The sequence below is a fragment of the Anolis sagrei genome, chromosome 1 (assembly GCF_037176765.1).
Source record: "Anolis sagrei isolate rAnoSag1 chromosome 1, rAnoSag1.mat, whole genome shotgun sequence".
NCBI classification, from domain to species: Eukaryota; Metazoa; Chordata; class Lepidosauria; order Squamata; family Dactyloidae; genus Anolis; species Anolis sagrei.
Window position 1 is genome coordinate 95371518 of NC_090021.1, and position 19081 is coordinate 95390598.

Consider the following 19081-nt stretch of genomic DNA (forward strand, 5'->3'; position numbering starts at 1 on the left):
TGTGCAGTATAGGTAAAATAACAATAACCGTGTTGTTGCTCTGTATTAAAGAATAACACGTTTAACAATATGTTTCTCCACTTTGATATCTTTTTGAACAAGCTACACTGCAACATTATGTTCAGGTTCTAACTCCTCATTTGTTTCTATTACTTAGCCATGCATCCTGATACCTCTCCACTGTATTACTGTTTACACTGAATTCCTGACTTATGGTGACCCAAAGATGACCTTACCATGGGATTTTCTTGGCAAGATTTGTTCTGAAGGGATTTGTCTTTCCATTCTTCAGAGACTGGGAGAGGATGACTTGCCCTAATTCACCTAATGGGTTCCCACAGTTGAGTGGGGATATAAATCCTGATTCTCCAAAGACACTGTGCAACACTAAAACCATTACATCAAAATACCTCTACACACTGGTTTTAAAATAGATCCGGTTTCACTTTATACTACTCCTAAAGTCTTTAACATAAACTTACAATATTTACAACTTGTAGAGACTTCAAGCATGTCTGGGGAAGGCATCCCATTGCAGAGAGATCAGGATAGGCCCCTTCTTCTAACACATACTGATTCCCAGAGAAGTCTTTTTGATCATATGCAATCCAGCTGTAAGAAAAGAATATATTGTTGTTAATGAATGCCTTCAAGTCATTTCTGACATATCACAACCAAAGGTGAACTTATCACAGGGATTACTTGGCAATAATTGTTGGGTGGAAGTTTGCCTTCCACTGAGCCTGAGAGAGTGTGATTGCAAGAAAGATAAAATACTAGCTATTGGAACAAGATGACTGTCTGGCCTCAGCTTGCTGATGAGATGCATCATGCATTCAACTTAACACAGAAGTTCTAATTTCCTTAAAGAAAGCCGATGGCAGACATAATATTGTAAAATAAGCAAACCATTAATTCCTACTCCCAACTCCTTTGGCCAATTCAAAACAAACATATAAATATTCTACTGTGAGGGCAAAACAATTTGAAATACATTCACTGCACTCTGATTCATTTATTTTCAAGATAGAAAATATGTTTTCAAATCAAATCTTTGAAATTTAACCTTCATCACTCCTCACGTGATTTTTTTTATAAAGATAGTACTTTTCAAAGAAGAAGGCATATGTCTCAACTGAGCTCCACTGACATACATAATCAGTGATGGCACCACATGGATATGGATGTTGATATCAAAAAGTGTGCACCATTCAGTGAATAGGACCTAGATGATCCATATGATGATCCATATCTATTCTATGCTCAAAAATTTCCTTCTCTAAGTGGCTATCTTGCTTAACTTGTGTTTACTAATTCAGTTTTGTACTCACCTGCCAGATAATACTTTTGAAGACATAACAGGAAATGATTTCTCGATTTGAGAAATGTCTTTCTCAAATATTTGACTGTTGCCCTGGAACTCTGGCTCTGAAAATACCTGCACCTTTAAAGATAAAATAGAACATTTTCGCAAACATTACATTGAGTCATCAGATAATTCTAGTTGGACTTTCATTAATTATGTATAAAACAAGCACTTTCCCAAAACTACATAAAATCTAAGAATCACACTGTATGAGATCATATCTAGCAGACATGGCATACAAGTTCCATGGACAGGTCTATGTCTCCCCTCTTCTCCCCTTGACAACTCAGCTTTTAGTTGTTGTATCTCCTACTCCACTGCCATTTTATTGCCAATGGAGAGCCTAGAAATGTTTGGATAGGTCCTTACACCCAGACACAGAATGCTAATGTAATCTGTCAAGATTTCTTAGAGGACCATAGACATCTCTGTGGATTGCCTGTTTTGTGTTTGGCTGTAAAGGCATAGTCAGATGCTTCTCTGATTCTCCTTGTTCTCCACCAGCTACTAAAAATCTGTGAAAGGAGTGCAGTAATAAGGTAGCTAAAAAGGTAGTCCTGAAAAAAAGTTAATTGTTAAGCAAAGTTGATTAAAAAAAGGTTAACATGCACAAAGACTTTTTTTTAAAAGACATACAATGATATCTATTGGCCTTATGCCATCCTAAGTCCCTAATGATCCCAGCCTTTATATTTCAAATCTGTTCTTTGTTAAAGGAACCATTATTTCCAACCATCTCTACTCAGATGATGCTAAGGTGATATTCTTTTTATGATGTTGCAAACTGGCTCAGTTCTATGAGCTGCAAGCAAAATTCTTTGTCTAGCACGATACTGGCCTGTTTTAATTCTTTACTGCTAGGGCTCCACACATGAACCTGCCAGACATAACATTCTCTGAGCTGGCAAATACCTAGCTCAGTTCATAATAAAAGTCTGGTTAGGACCTGCTTTGAACTTAATGCTGGCAGGAGGCATTAAAAAGCCACAGGAACTCTAAAGCTCAGTGGTTTTTCAAGATGAATTCCTACCAATTTCCTGTGTTTGTAGCTTGAGAGGAAGAAGTGCCTCATTCCTTCAGTCATGCTTGATTTGGAAGCAGAGAACACGCCCTATTTTCAAGTATTTCTAGAGTTCAGTACAATGACACTTTTCCACTCTTGCCCTCATCATGGCAGGAACATTGGCTGGAATCCTGCTGGGTAGAGTAATGCACTCAGCCGTTTCATATTCACAACCCCTAGTTGATATTTAGTGATCATCTGCCAATTCTTACTTACTGTGATCAACAGCTGTTTCCTTGTTGATCAGAAAGCAGCTGGCTGGTGGTCCACCCCTGTCCCCCACCCCATGAGCAATCTTTAGTGTGAGAAGGAATTGTGACAGGGACCCCTCTTCTACCTGTTCAACAGGAGATAATTCATGGGAGCACGTGGGGATGTCTGTCAGCTGCTTCCCAACTGTATTATACAACTCTTGGCAGCTCAGATTGCTGTTATTGGTGCTCCGTTTACACTGTTCCTAATTACCTGCCACTAAGACTATTTGTTTTTCATGAACTATATTGCCCATTATTCTCCCCACACCCTATTTTTTCTGAAGGCCAAGTATGCATCACCCTCCAGATGTTCCTCTACAACCAGCATAGACACTGGATATAATAGCTAGGTATGATGGCAGAAGTTGCAATACCACAAGTTTTTGAATCTTCCTTTAGGCTATTATACTGCAGTTTCAGTTGCACTCTGAATTTACCTTGCAAGATTTTGGAATGCTTACCTTAAATTTTCCAGTGTGCTCACTGGTGATATCCTAAAATGCATGGAGAACAAAGACAAAATGAAACAAAGACAACTTTAAAAATCTGCAAACATATGCTGATAGATTAATAATAATAATAATAATAATAATAATAATAACCTTCATTTATAGACCACCCTATCTCCCCAACAATATGGCAAACATTCAATGCCAAGAGAAAACCATACAAACAGTTTACATCTGGACTAGACACATTAGACAATGTAGAACAACATCACTGTAACTTAATAAACAAAATAGTGAAAAAAATAAAATAAAAACATTGTAAAATACAAAAAACCTGATAAAGCTCCATCACACGTGGTTCAACAATAGCAATGGCCAGGAGTTCTAAAATGGCCCAACTTACCTGTCCGAACCTATCTCCCTCAATGAGCCAGCAAGGAGGTTAAGATCTTCTGGGGAGACCCTGATCTCGATCCCACCTCCTTCACAGGTGCAGTTGGCGGGGATAAGAGACAGGGCCTTCTCAGTGGTGGCTCCTCGACTGTGGAACTCCCTCCTGAGTGAAATTAGATCAGCCCCCTCTGTCCTGACCTTTAGGAAAAGGCTGAAGACATGGTTGTGCGACCAAGGTGAAATAGTGCAAAATAAATAAATAAAATGGACTTAATCAACTATAAAAGGGCTGGGCAAGGGATAGTGCAAACAGCATATCATAGGGCTAGGGAAGTGAATGAAGTTATAGAATAAAAATACAAGTGTGAGGAAATAAAAAGTGTGTTCATTTAAAAAGACCTTCTTACCGAAGTGATGGGTTGAACTGAAGATATTTTAAAATCCTTGGCTCCCCAGGCCTCATAGCTGGAGTACAGTCCTTTTTCAAGGATGAACTGCTCTCCTGTAAAGTCAGGATTTTCATAAGCCACCCACCTGAAAAATAAGTCAAGCTTATTTTACTAGAATTTTACAAGCCCCTGCATGCCAGAACATTTTTCAAGCCACACACACAGAAGCTTCATTATAATCTTCTAAGTTTGTATGGGTCCTAATACTGTACCTACAATACAATAGCATCATCATAATAAAGAAGACGTCATCATAAGACCACTCTCACTCCCCGGAAGGACTCAGGTTCGTTTGAGTGCTGATTCAGAAAATTGCATTGGCTAGACCACATCAGCTCTAGTTTCTGTTACAGAACATATGCCATCCAGTAGTCACCATCTGCTCGCCCACAGAAAACCATACTTAATCATCTAGAGCCGCGGACATTATTTTAAGTCTCACGGCCCACCAGTGGACCACAGCCCACAGGTTGGGAACCACTGCCTTACATATACATAGCCTGAAGGCAATTTTTAAAACAATTTTTAAAGTTAGCACATGAAACAATGTTTGTGTTCACTGAATCATCAGAAAGCAAAGATGTCACTATCCCAGGCATCCGAGTAGACCATTTTGGAGCTGTTTGGATTTCACATTTCCAGGTAAGGGATACTCAATCTGTATTATTATTATTATTATTATTATTATTATTATTAAACTTTATTTGTACCCTGCTAGCATCTCCCGAAGGACTCGATGCGGCTTACAAAGGCCAAGGCCTCAACACAACAGCAATAACAACACAAAACAATACAAAACAAAGCAAATTAAAAACATAAGCAATAGCAGAACATTACACTATTAGACAATAAAAATCATGGCCGGGCCAATGATGGGTACAGGTTAAAAAGTGCTGGGTGTGACAGGAGGTGTATTGGAAATCTGGGCAAGTGCCATGTGCAGAGAGTCTTAAACTCTAGTAAAGTGCTTCTCGGACAAAGTGCTGGGTTATCCTATTCTGGAAAGGCACGACAGAATAGCCAGGTCTTCAAATTCTTCCTAAAGACTGCCAACGTGGATGCTAGTCTAATGTCTTTAATAATAATAATAATAATAATAATAATAATAATAATAATAATATTACTTCTGTCATACTGGTATTCTGACACTGTATCTACAAACTCTCCTTCCAAGGGCTATCACTTTTTGTCATACAGGTAAAACCTGTTTTCCTCCAGTTTATAAAAGTAATGCATTTAAAACCATATTACCCAGCATATTTCAGAATAGTATTCATATTTTAAATAGTGCTAATTTAATTTTCTTAGTCCCGAACACAGTAAATATAACCAGGTCCTAAGGGTTTAATAGCAAATAGCTTAAAACAACTATAGAAGTAGCAGGATTTAAAAAATCAAAATATTTAGAATGACAATGTTGCTTCTTTTGGCCATATTTTGCTTCACAATTTAGATGTTTCATCCTCTCTCATTCTGATTTTTTCTCTTGGTTCATTCAGCAGAGTATTAACTAATCTTCAAAGACATATTCTTCAAAACACACCCAATTTGCCCTGCATTCCGCTTGGCAGCGGTATGAACAGCACATTAACCACAAAGTCTGATCTGCAATTGACATGTTTGCTCTTGAATATTACATCAAAAATTCTGCACACAGACCAGAGTGGATCTACACTATATAATTAATGCAGCTTGACACCATTTTAAGAGCTCTAGTTCAATACTATGGAATCATAGGATTTGTAGTTTGGTGAGGCACCAGCACTCTTTGACAGTGATCTTGTAAAATTACAACTCCCACAATTCCAATGCATTGAGCCATGGCAGTTAAATTGCACTATATTTTATTATAGTTCGAATTCTTAACTTATGTGTACTATGTTTTGTGTTTGCCTTGTCTATTTTATTGTTATTAAGTTATTTTTGACAGTGTCTGCATTTATTATTATTATTTGTTTCTATTTTCTTTGTTGTAAACTGCTCCAGGTCCCTTCAAAGAGAGAGAGAGAGGGATATAAATAAATAAATTATTATTATTATTATTATTATTATTATTATTATTATAAAGTAGTGTCAAAAAAATTTAATTCTACAGTACAGATTTCTATCAGGTGCACATACTTCCATATCTGCCAACAGTAAGCTATCCTGATAATGCTAGGCATTTAAAATAAAAACATAGTCAAAGTGTTTCATATTGAGAATCTAATTACTGAACAATTCTTTGTTTCTTTATTCTACAGTGAAAATATCCATGAAAATATGTTGAATACAGGCTTTCCTTCCTGTCACTGCTAGCAGGAAACAGCCTTGGGTTTGGGCTGGTCACATATCCACAGGACTCCTGTATTATTATCCAAGTATCATAGAAACTACTTGGGAAGCAGGGGGGAAAAAAACATGTTGGTCATACAGATCTTAATTTTTTCAAATACCAGTTGTCATCTGAGATGTGACCCTCACATGCTTGAGAGCAGAAGACAGAAGTAAGAGACAGAAGTAAAAATCCCTGAATGAATAGATACGGATATGGGGGAGGGGCAGTGATAAATGGAAACAAAAAGCAGGGATTCCTCAGGGTCTGTTAAAATACTAGCTTGGTTCAGATATTTTCATGTGGCTACATACCTATCCTATACAGTCTTCTTATCATGGACTGTTACCTAGCATTAAACCATAGGTCCTTAGTCCAGGTGTAATGTAGAATTCTGGCATAATGCAAGCTAGCATGTCTGCATTGAAATGTGTCCTCATAAACCCATGGTCTGAAAAACTATTTTGTGAGTATTTGTTGACCCTAATAAGGACATTGTCCTAAGAATATATAAGTAAGACTGTGACGTATTCCAATGTCTTTTGGGGAAACAAATAAATTGAGCTGCACTTGGAACCTAGGATTACAAGAGGAAAGTCTCATGTTATCCATGAAATTACACTAATCTTTCTGATTTGTCACCTCAAGAAGGAGGCATATATGCAATAATGTAGATATTTATCTGAAAGTAAGCCTTACTGAATCCAATGGAGCTCACTTCTCAGTAGAACTTTACAGAATTGCTATTAAAAATAATAAATAGAAATATCAATAATTTTCTCTTTAGACTTCTTGTGAATCTGTGTCAGAATATATTCAGAAAGCTCCATATTACCTACACAAAGTCTGTATCACCTGCCTCGGTATACTGACTTGGTCACATATCCTTGCCTTTTCCCAGAACAACTCACACTGATTTCTCATTTGCTCGCAAAGAAGCTTGGCATGTATGTAGCTGAAATGATAACTGTTGCAATATGCCAATCAACACCTGGTTATATTTGAAGCACACTGCTATGGAAACACAGCAGTTTAGACACATACAGTCTTCAAATGGCCTGAGTGTTTTCTACCTATTATTTGACAAAAGTAAGGCGAATGTACAAATAAAGCTATGTTGTAAAATACCTTTCCAAATTTTCCTCAAGTAACTAAAGCTAACTGTTTCTTCTGAGTCTGTTCGGGAAGATAGAGTGGATTATAAATAAAGTTATTATCACTACTACTACTACTACGAGTTTTTATAGTACTGGGGATGAAGGCGAAGCCCTTCTTTTGTTTTAATACATTCTAGCTTTCTAAGCAGATAGCATTTGCTGTATTCAACAAGAGTCTGAAAGACAACAACTGGTAATTGAACCTGGAAATATTTGTCACAGGTGCAAAACAATAACAGACATGAATCCTCTTTTTGTCCTGACTAGAATAGACCCATTGAATCTATTAGATTCATCTATGCATCTAATGCTACTCGAGACTAACCAACCAGATGACAGCCATATTATCCAATGAAATTAATCATTTATAATCCTTAATCTTATGTAAACTAGCAGAGCAATGGACTATATTTTTCATCACAGAAATCAAGATAGCATTAAGAAACAGATACATGTTTTGCACCCCTTATAAAAATGGAATTAGAAGTGTTTTGGATTTTTGAGACACAAGTCTAAACACAATATTCAGTTGTATTTCATACACACCTTATACATACAAGCTGAAGGTAATTTGATACACCATATTTTTTTTAATAATTTTGTACACTGAACCATGAGAAACCTAATGTATTACCATCTCAGTCATCCATGTAGACAATTTTGGAGCATTATGGATTTGGGAGCTCTGGAGAAATTCCGTAATTCATTAGCATATTTAAAATTGCCACAATCATCCAACAAACAAGCACATTTTTAAAAAAATCCGTTGTCATCCACAGAGAACAATTCTTTTTCTGATCAGATAACAAACACAAAATGTAAACTACCAATTATTCAGACCAAGTAAGTGATTAGTGCTTCAGACCCTGTCTAGCAAAAGAAAAATGAACATGAAGCTCGACAATGGACTTACACTCCACTGAGGACATTGATTGATTGTGTCCTTAAGCCATAGCCAGTGTCTTTCAAATTGGCAATAATTCCTAACACGTCAATGCTGGAACCTTTAGTTCCAAAGTCTTTTTCAGAATACATGATCATGTGAGGCTGTGAAAAGCTCTGTAAAACAAAACAAAAAAAACAAAAAAAAAAAGGGGGGGGGGGGGTAAAATAAATAAATCAGAACTAAAATACAAGCAAATAATATACTAGTCATAAATTAGGCATCTTGTGCACAGGTGTGATAAAAACCAAAATATGATTCGATTTCTGTTAGTGTTCTAACCTTTCCTGTGGGAAACTTTTAAAATTTTTAGGATTATAGAAGGGGGGTGCACTGGGATTATCGGGTGCTTCCACCACATGCCAATTTGCCTCCTAAATGAATGTACTTTCGAAAGACCTTGTAATATCCAAATTTAGGACTATAGTTCACGAACCAGTAAGCACCACCACACCAGGCTGAATATAGTTCAACCTGTTTGATTTTGGAAACAAAGCTGACACGGTCTGACTCAGTTATAGAGAAGTTTCCTCTCTTTATAGCTTGCTTCCACATGTGCTTCATTCCAGTAGGATTAGGCAAGGAAGTACAGGTGTGCCAAGGATGGCAGAAGTAACAAAATATTCTTCTTTGCCCTGCCCTTCTTTTTCACACTCTGAAATTGTGTATGGTAGACTGACAGGCATATAATCTTTGTGTGTAAGAGAGTAAGTATAATGGCACCACACGAATAAAAGAAATGGCCTTGCTAAAGGTGGCAGCAGAAAGTCCATAGGGCAATAGGTGCTCAATACGCCCATAATACAAAAAAAAAAAAAAAATACAGCAAGCACTTGATGTTTTTCTAGACCTGCACTTGTGTAGCATAATTCTTGAACTTACCCCTAGAATAGGCCGTAGTGACTGCACCTGTTCATTGTAACCACCCCAGTCCATCCATTCCTTGTATTCTCCTTCTTCCAGTAAATACTGGTGTCCTGTAAACTCAGGCTTTTCATATGCAACCCATCTAATGAATGGTAAGGGAAAAAAAAAGATTTAACCACAAGAGGAAATTATGAACAATAATTTTATCACAAAAAAAGAAAATAAAGACAAAGAATATGCCCTACAATTGCAATGAGAGAGGTGTATATACATACATTTATATTTTATATTGAAATTTATTTTATTAATAGTGCCTAATGTAGCTGTGTCCAATGTAATGAGCACACTGTCGTGCTATATATGTCTACCCAGTGCAAGAAAGTGGACTATATTCTACACTAGCCAGAACTAACTAAATGCAGTTCCTATGATATTTACATTTGTAAATAGATCATGCAACAAGTTTAAAAATAAGCAAAACTTACTATGTTGCATTTGTATTTACTTAACCACCATTCAAACATATTATAAAGTTCTAGTAGGATTTACTTTTGAGTCATCATACTAATGTCAACAATACGCTTCACAGCATAAACAGCAGACAGCTATGTAATTTCCATAATTTCCATAATATCTACTCCCTCTCCTTCCCAGCGTTCCCTGTCACACCCAGTTGATGTCACAGCAAGTGACAGCGAGCAGGTAAATACATGTGTCATGGGCAGTGACCACTGCGATACAGTTGGCAGGAGGAGACTGTTATCTGGTCTCTCTAGCCCACCTGAGCCTGGGAAATGTGGGATGGTAGTGGAGACAGTTGCACCTGGTACTCTTTGGGAACTAGCCCAATTGGGCCCTACTTTTGGGTGGGGGGAAGCAAAAATTCTAGGACAGAATTCAAACTTTCCCTGGCTTTAGGTAATGCGGGGCAAGGCTTGCCCCATGAATTTGGCTGCTGTGGGGCTGATCCTCATGCAGGTCAACAACAATCTGATTTTAGCCATGATTAATTGTGATCCCAAAGTTTCAATGGGAGCACTTTACACCATATCCACTGTATTCCCTGGAATGTGATGGAAAGATTTTTCCCCCTTTTGTTTGAATTGTGTGCACTTATTGCAATGGCTTTCAGCAAATCATTATTCATCATGATGAAGATGGACAACTTGGTTGGTTTTCAAAATCACAAACCACATGCATAGCTACCAGATGAAATGACAATTTTGAATGCCTTATACTTACACTCCTTCTTTCACTTTTATGGATCCTATTGATGTTAGTCCTTTCCCCAACACTGCTGATTCATCCTTCTGTTTTCCTTCTTCAGTCAGAGCAATTAATTTTGAGTCATGTTCTATGTGTTTCCCTTCAAAGAATGGCTTCTCATAAATTATTATCTTTAGAAAAAAAGGAGTATAAAAATTAAGTACTACACTTTACCCAATAGGTTCCTATGGCAAACTTGTAAGATAAGCCTTTAAGAAAGAGTATGAAAGTCGTTTTGGCAGATTTTTGGACAATTGAGAACACTGCGGAGCACTGAAGATAAAACTCCACCACTTTGGCAAAAGTATAAATATTGGATCCTGTGATGTCAAAATATAATGAAAACAATTTGCAATAGTACTAAACAAACTAAAATAAATAAATTAAATACAAGTAAATATATTAATAAATCCAAGGCTATCCCACAATACTTGCTTCCAACTGATAAGAACATGATTGTAAGCCAAAGCTAAAAGAATAAGATCAAACTTTTCTAACTCAAATTTTTATATCTCCCTGAGAAGTGCTTGATACTACCATTAAAAAAAAGATAAAAAGTCTTGAGATCCCTGATAAAAAGATCTTCTAAAAGCTGAGAACTGAATTCAATGTTTTAAAATAACATATTTTCCACCAAGTATCTTGACTTAACCCTTAAACAAATAATGGGGAGGGCTTCCAAATGCATTTGATTAGTAGTGAGAAAAGACATATATAATAATGTATCTTGGGTAAAATACCTTCAAAAATTATAAAAGGCATTACTTGAAACCAGGCAATAAATAACTATTTTCTCAAACGGAACATGAAAAGAACTATGGACCTGAAATATATTTAAATAATTATACTATAGAGGGATTGTCTTTTTGCATTTGAAAGTTATAACATCTTCCTTCAGAAATGCCATATGATCACATAATTTCTCATTCATAGCGAAATTCTTCAAAATTTACAGCACAACACTCTTTCTCTGTAGAAAATAGAATTCTGAATAGCAAAACATCCTCAATACACACTTCTCACTTGAGTACTGAAATTCTTCCCTCAATGAGCAGAGAAATATTACTTGGTAAAATTGTATTAAGCAATCTTTTGGTAAGAGATCACATGGTATCAGGATGTATATGGGTCTGGTATGTTATAGTATGTATTCAATATATTAATTTCAACATTTCCTTTGTATTTATAGAACACTAGCTGTATCCGGCCACGCATTGCTGTGGCCCATTGTGGAGAAATGGGAAAGAAAGAAAAGAGGAAGAGCTGGTTTCTATACTATCAATACACAACTGAAGTGGCAAAGTGTCAACCTAATATAGGCCCATTTCAGTCTCCTCGAGGACAAAGGGTTATATGGATGTGTGGAAGGGCCCTGGGTTACCCGAGTCCACACTGCCATATAACCCAGTTCAAAGATATTATATAGGTATTACTATTATTTATATAGATTATTATTATTATAGATGTATAGATGTTATTATAGGCATGTAGATATCATTATTATTATTATTATTATTATTATTATTATAGACACAGATATTATTATTAATGGCATATAGATATTATTATTACAGATGTATGGATATTATTATTACCTACTATAGATATTATAGGCATCTAGTTGTTATTACTATGATTATAGATATGATATAGCTGTTATTATTACAGAGGTGGAGCCCCTGGTGGTGCAATGGGTTAAACCCTTGTGCCAGCAGGACTGAAGACCGACAGGTCGCAGGTTTGAATTCTGAGGAGAGCGCAGATGAGCTCTCTCTGTCAGTTCCAGCTCCCCAAGCAGGGACATGAGAGAAGCCTCCCACAAGGATGGGAAAACATCAAAACATCCAGGCAATGTCTCCTTGCAGACGGGCAATTCTCTCACACCAGAAGGGACTTGCAGTTTCTCAAGTCACTCCTGACACTATTTTTTTTACACAGAGGTATAGACATTTTTATTAGTATTGACATAGATATTCTTATAGGTGTATAGATATTATTATTATTATTATTATTATTATTATTGATATGATATTGCTATTATTATTACAGAGGTACAGATATTTTATTATTATAGGCATATAGGTATTATTATTATAGATATATAGATATTATTGTCAGACAGATATTATTATAGACCTACAGATATTATTATAGGCATCTAGATATTATTATTACAGACATGCAGATATTATTATAGACATGAAGATATTGTTATAGACATATAGATATTATTATAATAGACCTATAGATATTATTATTACAGACATAGATATTATTATTAAAGGCTGATAGATATTATGAGAGATATATCGATATTATTATTGTAGATATTGTAGCCCAGGGTTGTTGTAAAATAAAATGGATGGCCTTCTGTCGGGAGTTCTTTGATTGTGCCTTCCTGGACAGCGTTTCTTGTTTTTGTCCTTTCTTTGAGTACTAGACTTCATTTCTGAGAATTCCTTCCCATAACTCAATATGGGTGAACTTTCTGGGAGCTGAAGTGTGCAGAGATGTGTGTGTGTATATATACACATACACACTTACAGAGACACACAGAATCCCTCCCATGCGAGTTCCCAGGCAGCCATGAGGGAAAGTGAAGGAAAGGGAGGGGAGGGGGTGGATCTGGAGGAGAGTGCTCTCTCTCTCTCTCTCTCTCTCCCTCTCTCTCTCAATCCTTCCTTCCTTTCTCCCCTCCCTCTCCTGTCGGGCTTTTTAAACTGCCCAAGCAACAATGTAGTGGAAGAAAAGGAAGCAAGGCAAGCAGGCAGAACCTCCAGGATGAAGAGCAGGCTGGCTCTAGGTGTGAGGAGGAGGAGGATGCCGCCTCTCTTTCTCTCTCGGCTGGCAAGAAGGACATTATACTCCTATTGATGTAGGTCAAAATCCCATTGGCTTTTTTGCCGTTGTCCATAAGGACTTCAAGATCTTTTTCACACGTACTGCTCTCGAGTCAGGCTATGTCTCCCATTCTGTATCTTTGCATTTCATTTTTCTGCCTAAGTGGAGCATCTTGCATTTGTTACTGTTGAACTTCATTTTGTTAGTTTTGGCCAATCTCTTTAAACTGTTAAGATTGTTTTGAATTCTACTCCTGTCTTCTTGGGTATTGGCTATCCCTCCCAAACAAATGTTTCAATAAACACAACTGCAGTTTGAAGCACTCGATGGAGACCTATTTGGAACAATATAAATATTATGGGTAAGTGACTTAAGATTTGTTGTCAGCAATAAGAACTGGCGGCACATTAATAATTGTTCATATGATAGGCGGCTAAGTTCACAAAAACATTATTACAAATAGATCTAGTAATTACATATTTAAATAGGCAAAATAGATATTGAAATATTTTACCTTTGGGCTTGCAGGATACTCAACTTTACGTCCACCCTACAAAAATAGAAAAAAATTGCTGGAAAATTATTTCATTTTTCATTCAGTAAGACTAGACCATCACAAAATATTGAAATGACTATTAATAAGATCTCAAAATGGAAGCTAAGGCATATTCTAAAATATATTTATTGCATTGGCTTCCTCCAACAGAAGAAATTCTTTGAATCCAACAATTTTATGGAAAAAATACGATTTTTTTTAACTGTCTCTAGCTATTTGAATTCTAAATGACTTTACAGTTCACACTGAAATTGTGGTCCATGATCAGTTTTGAAAATGTATATCTCATATATCATTATCTCACCATTTTCAAGGGCCTCAATGACCTAATATATGCATCTTTCCTTTCCCAAAACGATAGATTAGGATATTCTCCAGGTTCCAACATTAAAGGAATTCCCAGAAAACCAGGTTCTTCATATAGTAGCCATCTATAAATAGGAAACAAAGAAAGAAATCTGAAAATGGAATTCTTTAAAATTCAAAAAATGTCTAAAGAAAGACCCAGTGAGGAATGCCAAAGGTTGAAACTCAGGAAAGTTTTTCTATGACTGAACGGATACCATTTACAGAACACATTCACTCACTCTGCCATTCACTTCTGAAATGTGCTCTGGAAGATTTGAAAATTCTCCTGAACACACCAGGGAAAAATGGGAATATAAGGGAGTGGAGAACAAGCACAAAGCTTACTCAGTGAAACTCTGCTCAATTGACGTTGAAAGGAATCCAAGGAAGCCCCATTAAAGACATTCTTATTTTGCCAAAGCATCATAACTAAGTTTAAAAAAATCCTACATAACTATCTAGGAGGAATTTCTATGGAATTTAATGGAACATGCTTGCAAATAAATATGTGTATATATACATAAGGCTAAGGTGTCATTGTATCATATCATCTGAATAATGGACTATAGCATTAGCAATTTGTGGCTTGTGTAGTGAGGTATTAAGAGCCTTGTGGCACAAGCAGAAGTTTGTTAGTTCCTCTCTTGATCACTGTGCATGCAACATAACAGCAACAATCCAGCATTAATATGCCAAGGCATTTTTCTTTTTAATAATGTTCATTTGGCTCTAGCCCACATCAAGCTTTTTCTTCTTCTGTTCACTATCATTTTCTGCAAATCTTATAAATAATGTTTTAAAACTGTCTGTGCTTATTTTTTACTGTGCATTTTTTAACTTTGTTGTAACCTGTTTTGAGTTCCAAACTCGGAAGAACATGGAGCATAAATGGCTATTATGGGAAGAGACGGGTAAGAAATAAAATTATTATTATTACTATTACTACTACTATTACTCTATTAATACACACTTCTCTTTTAGACATGTTGAAGGATGTGTACCACTATTTTTTACAAGACACTTTGATTCAGTGTCAGAGTTTTAAAATTAGATTTAGCTGCAGAGGTTAATGGACCCAATTTTGTAGATTCCATTAAGATAAAGCAACTTAACATGGCACATTGAACTCCCAAAGTTCATCATTCTGGTCTGTCATTCTACCTTGCCAGAAAAAAAAATACTGATATCCAATAATGGAAATGTTTTTCATGTGCTTTCATAAAAAATGTTACATCCATAACAGATTATAAAAATTGGGCAAATGTGATAATCACAAACAGCAGCAGTCTCAGTCATCTTTCATCCTATGGCTACTTAAATTAACAAAAGCTATTCACATCAAATGAATGTTGCAGTAAACACATTTAACCTTAACACCTGCCAGTCATCCCTTAGTTTTAGCCTTTTTCCTTCTCAAATGTCAAAATTATGCAGACAATATAAGACTGGTCTAACTTGTGGAATTATCATGAAGATTAGTGTAAAGCTCTTTTAAGTGCCTGCAAATGTTTAAGACAAAGAGTGGTCACATTTCTATTCATATTTTCTAATGTTAAGTGCCAAATTAATCTGCCTAGCTGTTGTTAAGATATGGATGTAAGTACGTGTCAAAGCATGTCCACAGCACTATTCACATACTTGTCATTCTCAGAATACCCAGCCTCACCATGACCCATTTTCATGAGTGAGCTTTGAAGAAAGATCAAACTACAAAAACTAAGATTGCAAATACAATGATACATTAGGAAAGCATATTTTGTCCAGTAAAAGATTTGGACAGCATAAGCAGAGGTCTTATTCACCATCTCCCTGCCAAACATTTTTAGAAGAACTAATAATGAATAACAAATATTTCTCAAATCTTGAAGAAGGTGCAATGGAGGATCAGAACCTAATCCTCTTGTGCAAACAAACATCCAGTCAAATATTTTTAAACAGCTCATGATGGAATAACACAAAGGTTTTCATTCTGATCAATGATTACAACTGATTACAACACAATGTAAGTAACTATGCTTTAGATTTATCAAAGAATAAAAAAAGGCTGATTTGGGAGATGACAGAACAATGCAGGGCACCTGCAAAGAAGGCTGAATCAGAGTCTGCATGCTTCTCAAGATTCAGGACTGGCAGTTTTAATACAGAGAAACAGAAGCTATGTCTACTCCAGGCAAAATATTCTGGAGTAGCCCCAGCATGGGAAATTCACACGTACTTGAAGCTCTTTTAAAGATCCGAAGCACTCCAATCTTAGCAATTTTGGGGAAGAATGTTGAAGTAATACATGTATTACAAGATCACTCCATGTATGTGTCTCTGTGTGTGCGTGCCTTAAAATACGGTAGAGTTTTTACTTATGGTGACCTAATGAATTTCAAAGGCAAGAGTATTGTTAGGCAAGAGTCATTCAGCTTAGCCAGTTTCTTTTTCTGAAATACAGTCTACAGCACCTGTATCTGTTGGTGTACTAACTAGGGCCAATCAATAAATATTTTCTGATAGTTCTTTCTCCCAAGAGCAAGAATGTGTAGCAATCATTGCTCCCTTCAGGTCCTTCTAAATGTGCCACTTTATATCCACCTCTCGCCTATTTGGTGACAGTCACTGACAGTTAAAAGCTTTAGAACATTTTTCATCCTTATTTCCATGGTCAGTAAAGGTATGACTTGACACACAATTTAATTTGAAGAGGAGTCAGATACATTGAAGAGGAGCCAGATCAATAAAATCTTTTATTTTATTGATCTGGCAGTAGTATGGCTCTGACCTGCATAACTTGAAGTCTCTGGATAAACCTGAGCTTCTCTGTCTAATCAACTGTGCTGCTTCACAATTGATTTGATGCAATTCCCTCAGGCAATATGGGAAAAGGGGACAGCAACTGCCGTGCCCCCCCCACCACCTATTTTTCTTAGCACCTGGAAATATGCTATCCAATGCATCGAGAAGATAGGAGGGTGGAAGGGGAAGAGGAACTACTCCTCTCTCCCTTCCATATCCCCCGTCTCCCTGGTGTGCTAAATAGCATCATTCCAGGCACTAAGAAAAGTCTCCCTCTATATTGGTGTCCAACAGGTACCACTGTGGTAAGTTCAGATGGGAGCACAGATTGGATAGTGAGTAGAAGAGGCAAAACAATTTCGTTGGAAGTGTAATTACCTCCAATCAGGCCTGTAGCGAGGGGGTGGTTTTAGGGGTTCAAACCCCCCCCGAAATGTTTCAGATTTTTTTTTAAAAACCTGGTTTATTCATGAATTTTAACTGGTTAACCAAATCCCCATGCTAAGTCTATGAGATGCAAAAAATTAAGAGTCCCTCCAGAACTGTAAGCACTATTATCTCAAGCAAATATTGACAATTTATTCACACTGTCATTACTTGCAGCAATAGCTGATGTAGTGAAGCAACCAAGTTGGGGGTGTGTGTGTTGAATGTTCTCATTAAGGAGGCCAGACTTGGTAGAGGTGGTTGACAGGGACGGAGATGCACGCTATTGAAGGCTGCTCTGCCCCCTGCTGTGCTCTTTGCTTCAGCGTGAGCTAGGAGGCAGGTTTCAACCCCCCCCGAAATTGTCAACCCTCCCCGAAATTTTCAACCCTTCCCCCGAAATTTTCAAATCCCCCCCCCCCGCCGAAATTGTCAACCCTCCCCGAAATTTTTTTCTGGCTACAGCCCTGCCTCCAATGTCAATCTGGAGTAGCCCATTCTGGATCAGAATAAAAATAACTGATCTGTCAAGTTGCACTTTGGAAATCTTTTTTTTAATCAACGGAAAACTCTATGATACAAGCCAGGCTCAAAAGTCATATAGCCATGAAGAAGGAAAATTAAATTACTTCTGCTTTCCAAATGTGAACAAAAGATGAGTACAGGCAGTCCCTGAGTTACAAACATCCAAAATAGTGAAGTATGTGGGTGGGACAACAGGAAGTAAGAGAAATCTACCCCTAGGAAGGGAAATTCACTCCTGAAAGAATTATCATGGGGAAAAGGTGTCTCCACTGAAGACACAAGCAGGAAAACAAACACCACAGCTATATTATCCAAAGTATATACACACACATGGCTAATGTTAAACTTTTAAAATGTACCTGTACCGTCTTACATACAAATTCAAGTTAAGAACAAATCTACAGAACCTATCTTGTTTGTAACTTGGGGAAGGCCTGCACAGGTTAACTCTGGTTGCCAAAGCCTCTGATAGTGAAGTTCCTTTTTCATATTTCATATGTAAAACATTTATCAATAAATCATATCTTAAATTATCATCATTCATTAAAAGACTGATACAAAAGAAAGCGTAATACAATGCATAAGTCTACAGATACATATATACATACATATTCATTTATTCATTCATTCATGTATATCCATGAACTTACATGCCCCAGTGCACTCGGATTGAAGAAGTCTTCTGGGGAGAACCAAATCGTGTTTCTTCTGTATCATCAAAATATGAATTCACAAGACCTAAACCATCTGGTTCTGTAAACAGGTCAATTCGGCATAGTCTATAATCCTGGCAAAATAATAAAATTAAATTTAAAATATGTAAAGGAGACGTGGGGAAAGTATAGTCATTTTTCCAGGTACTGATCCTCTCCTCTTTTTCTTATAAAAAAGGAATAAATTGTCATGTTGTCCAAGCCTCCAGCAACAACCATTTATTTACTTGTTCAATAGGCCATAACCCACTATGCATTGTTTAACATTAAAACACTAATTTTTATTTTTTTGTCATATTTGGGGATTTTGTTGTTAGTCTGAACAGTTCCTGGAGGACAGCAAGTTGGTACTCGGCTCACTGAATTTGCC

The 19081-nt window shown here is 36.7% G+C and overlaps 1 protein-coding gene across 5 annotated transcripts in view; it reads right to left on the bottom strand.

Annotated features, from left to right (window-relative positions):
- CRYBG1 (crystallin beta-gamma domain containing 1) overlaps positions 1–19081 on the bottom strand; it is a 129869-nt gene that overhangs the window by 12837 nt on the left and 97951 nt on the right. For all 5 annotated transcript variants that reach the window (XM_060753110.2, XM_060753111.2, XM_060753112.2 and 2 more), the window contains 10 exons: positions 18649–18785; positions 14223–14349; positions 13877–13912; positions 10498–10652; positions 9271–9397; positions 8359–8504; positions 3933–4059; positions 3145–3177; positions 1332–1444; positions 483–612 (listed from right to left, as the gene is read on the bottom strand). In XM_060753110.2, the coding sequence (XP_060609093.2) occupies positions 483–612; positions 1332–1444; positions 3145–3177; positions 3933–4059; positions 8359–8504; positions 9271–9397; positions 10498–10652; positions 13877–13912; positions 14223–14349; positions 18649–18785 (1131 nt within the window). The remainder of the gene's footprint in view (positions 1–482; positions 613–1331; positions 1445–3144; positions 3178–3932; positions 4060–8358; positions 8505–9270; positions 9398–10497; positions 10653–13876; positions 13913–14222; positions 14350–18648; positions 18786–19081) is intronic.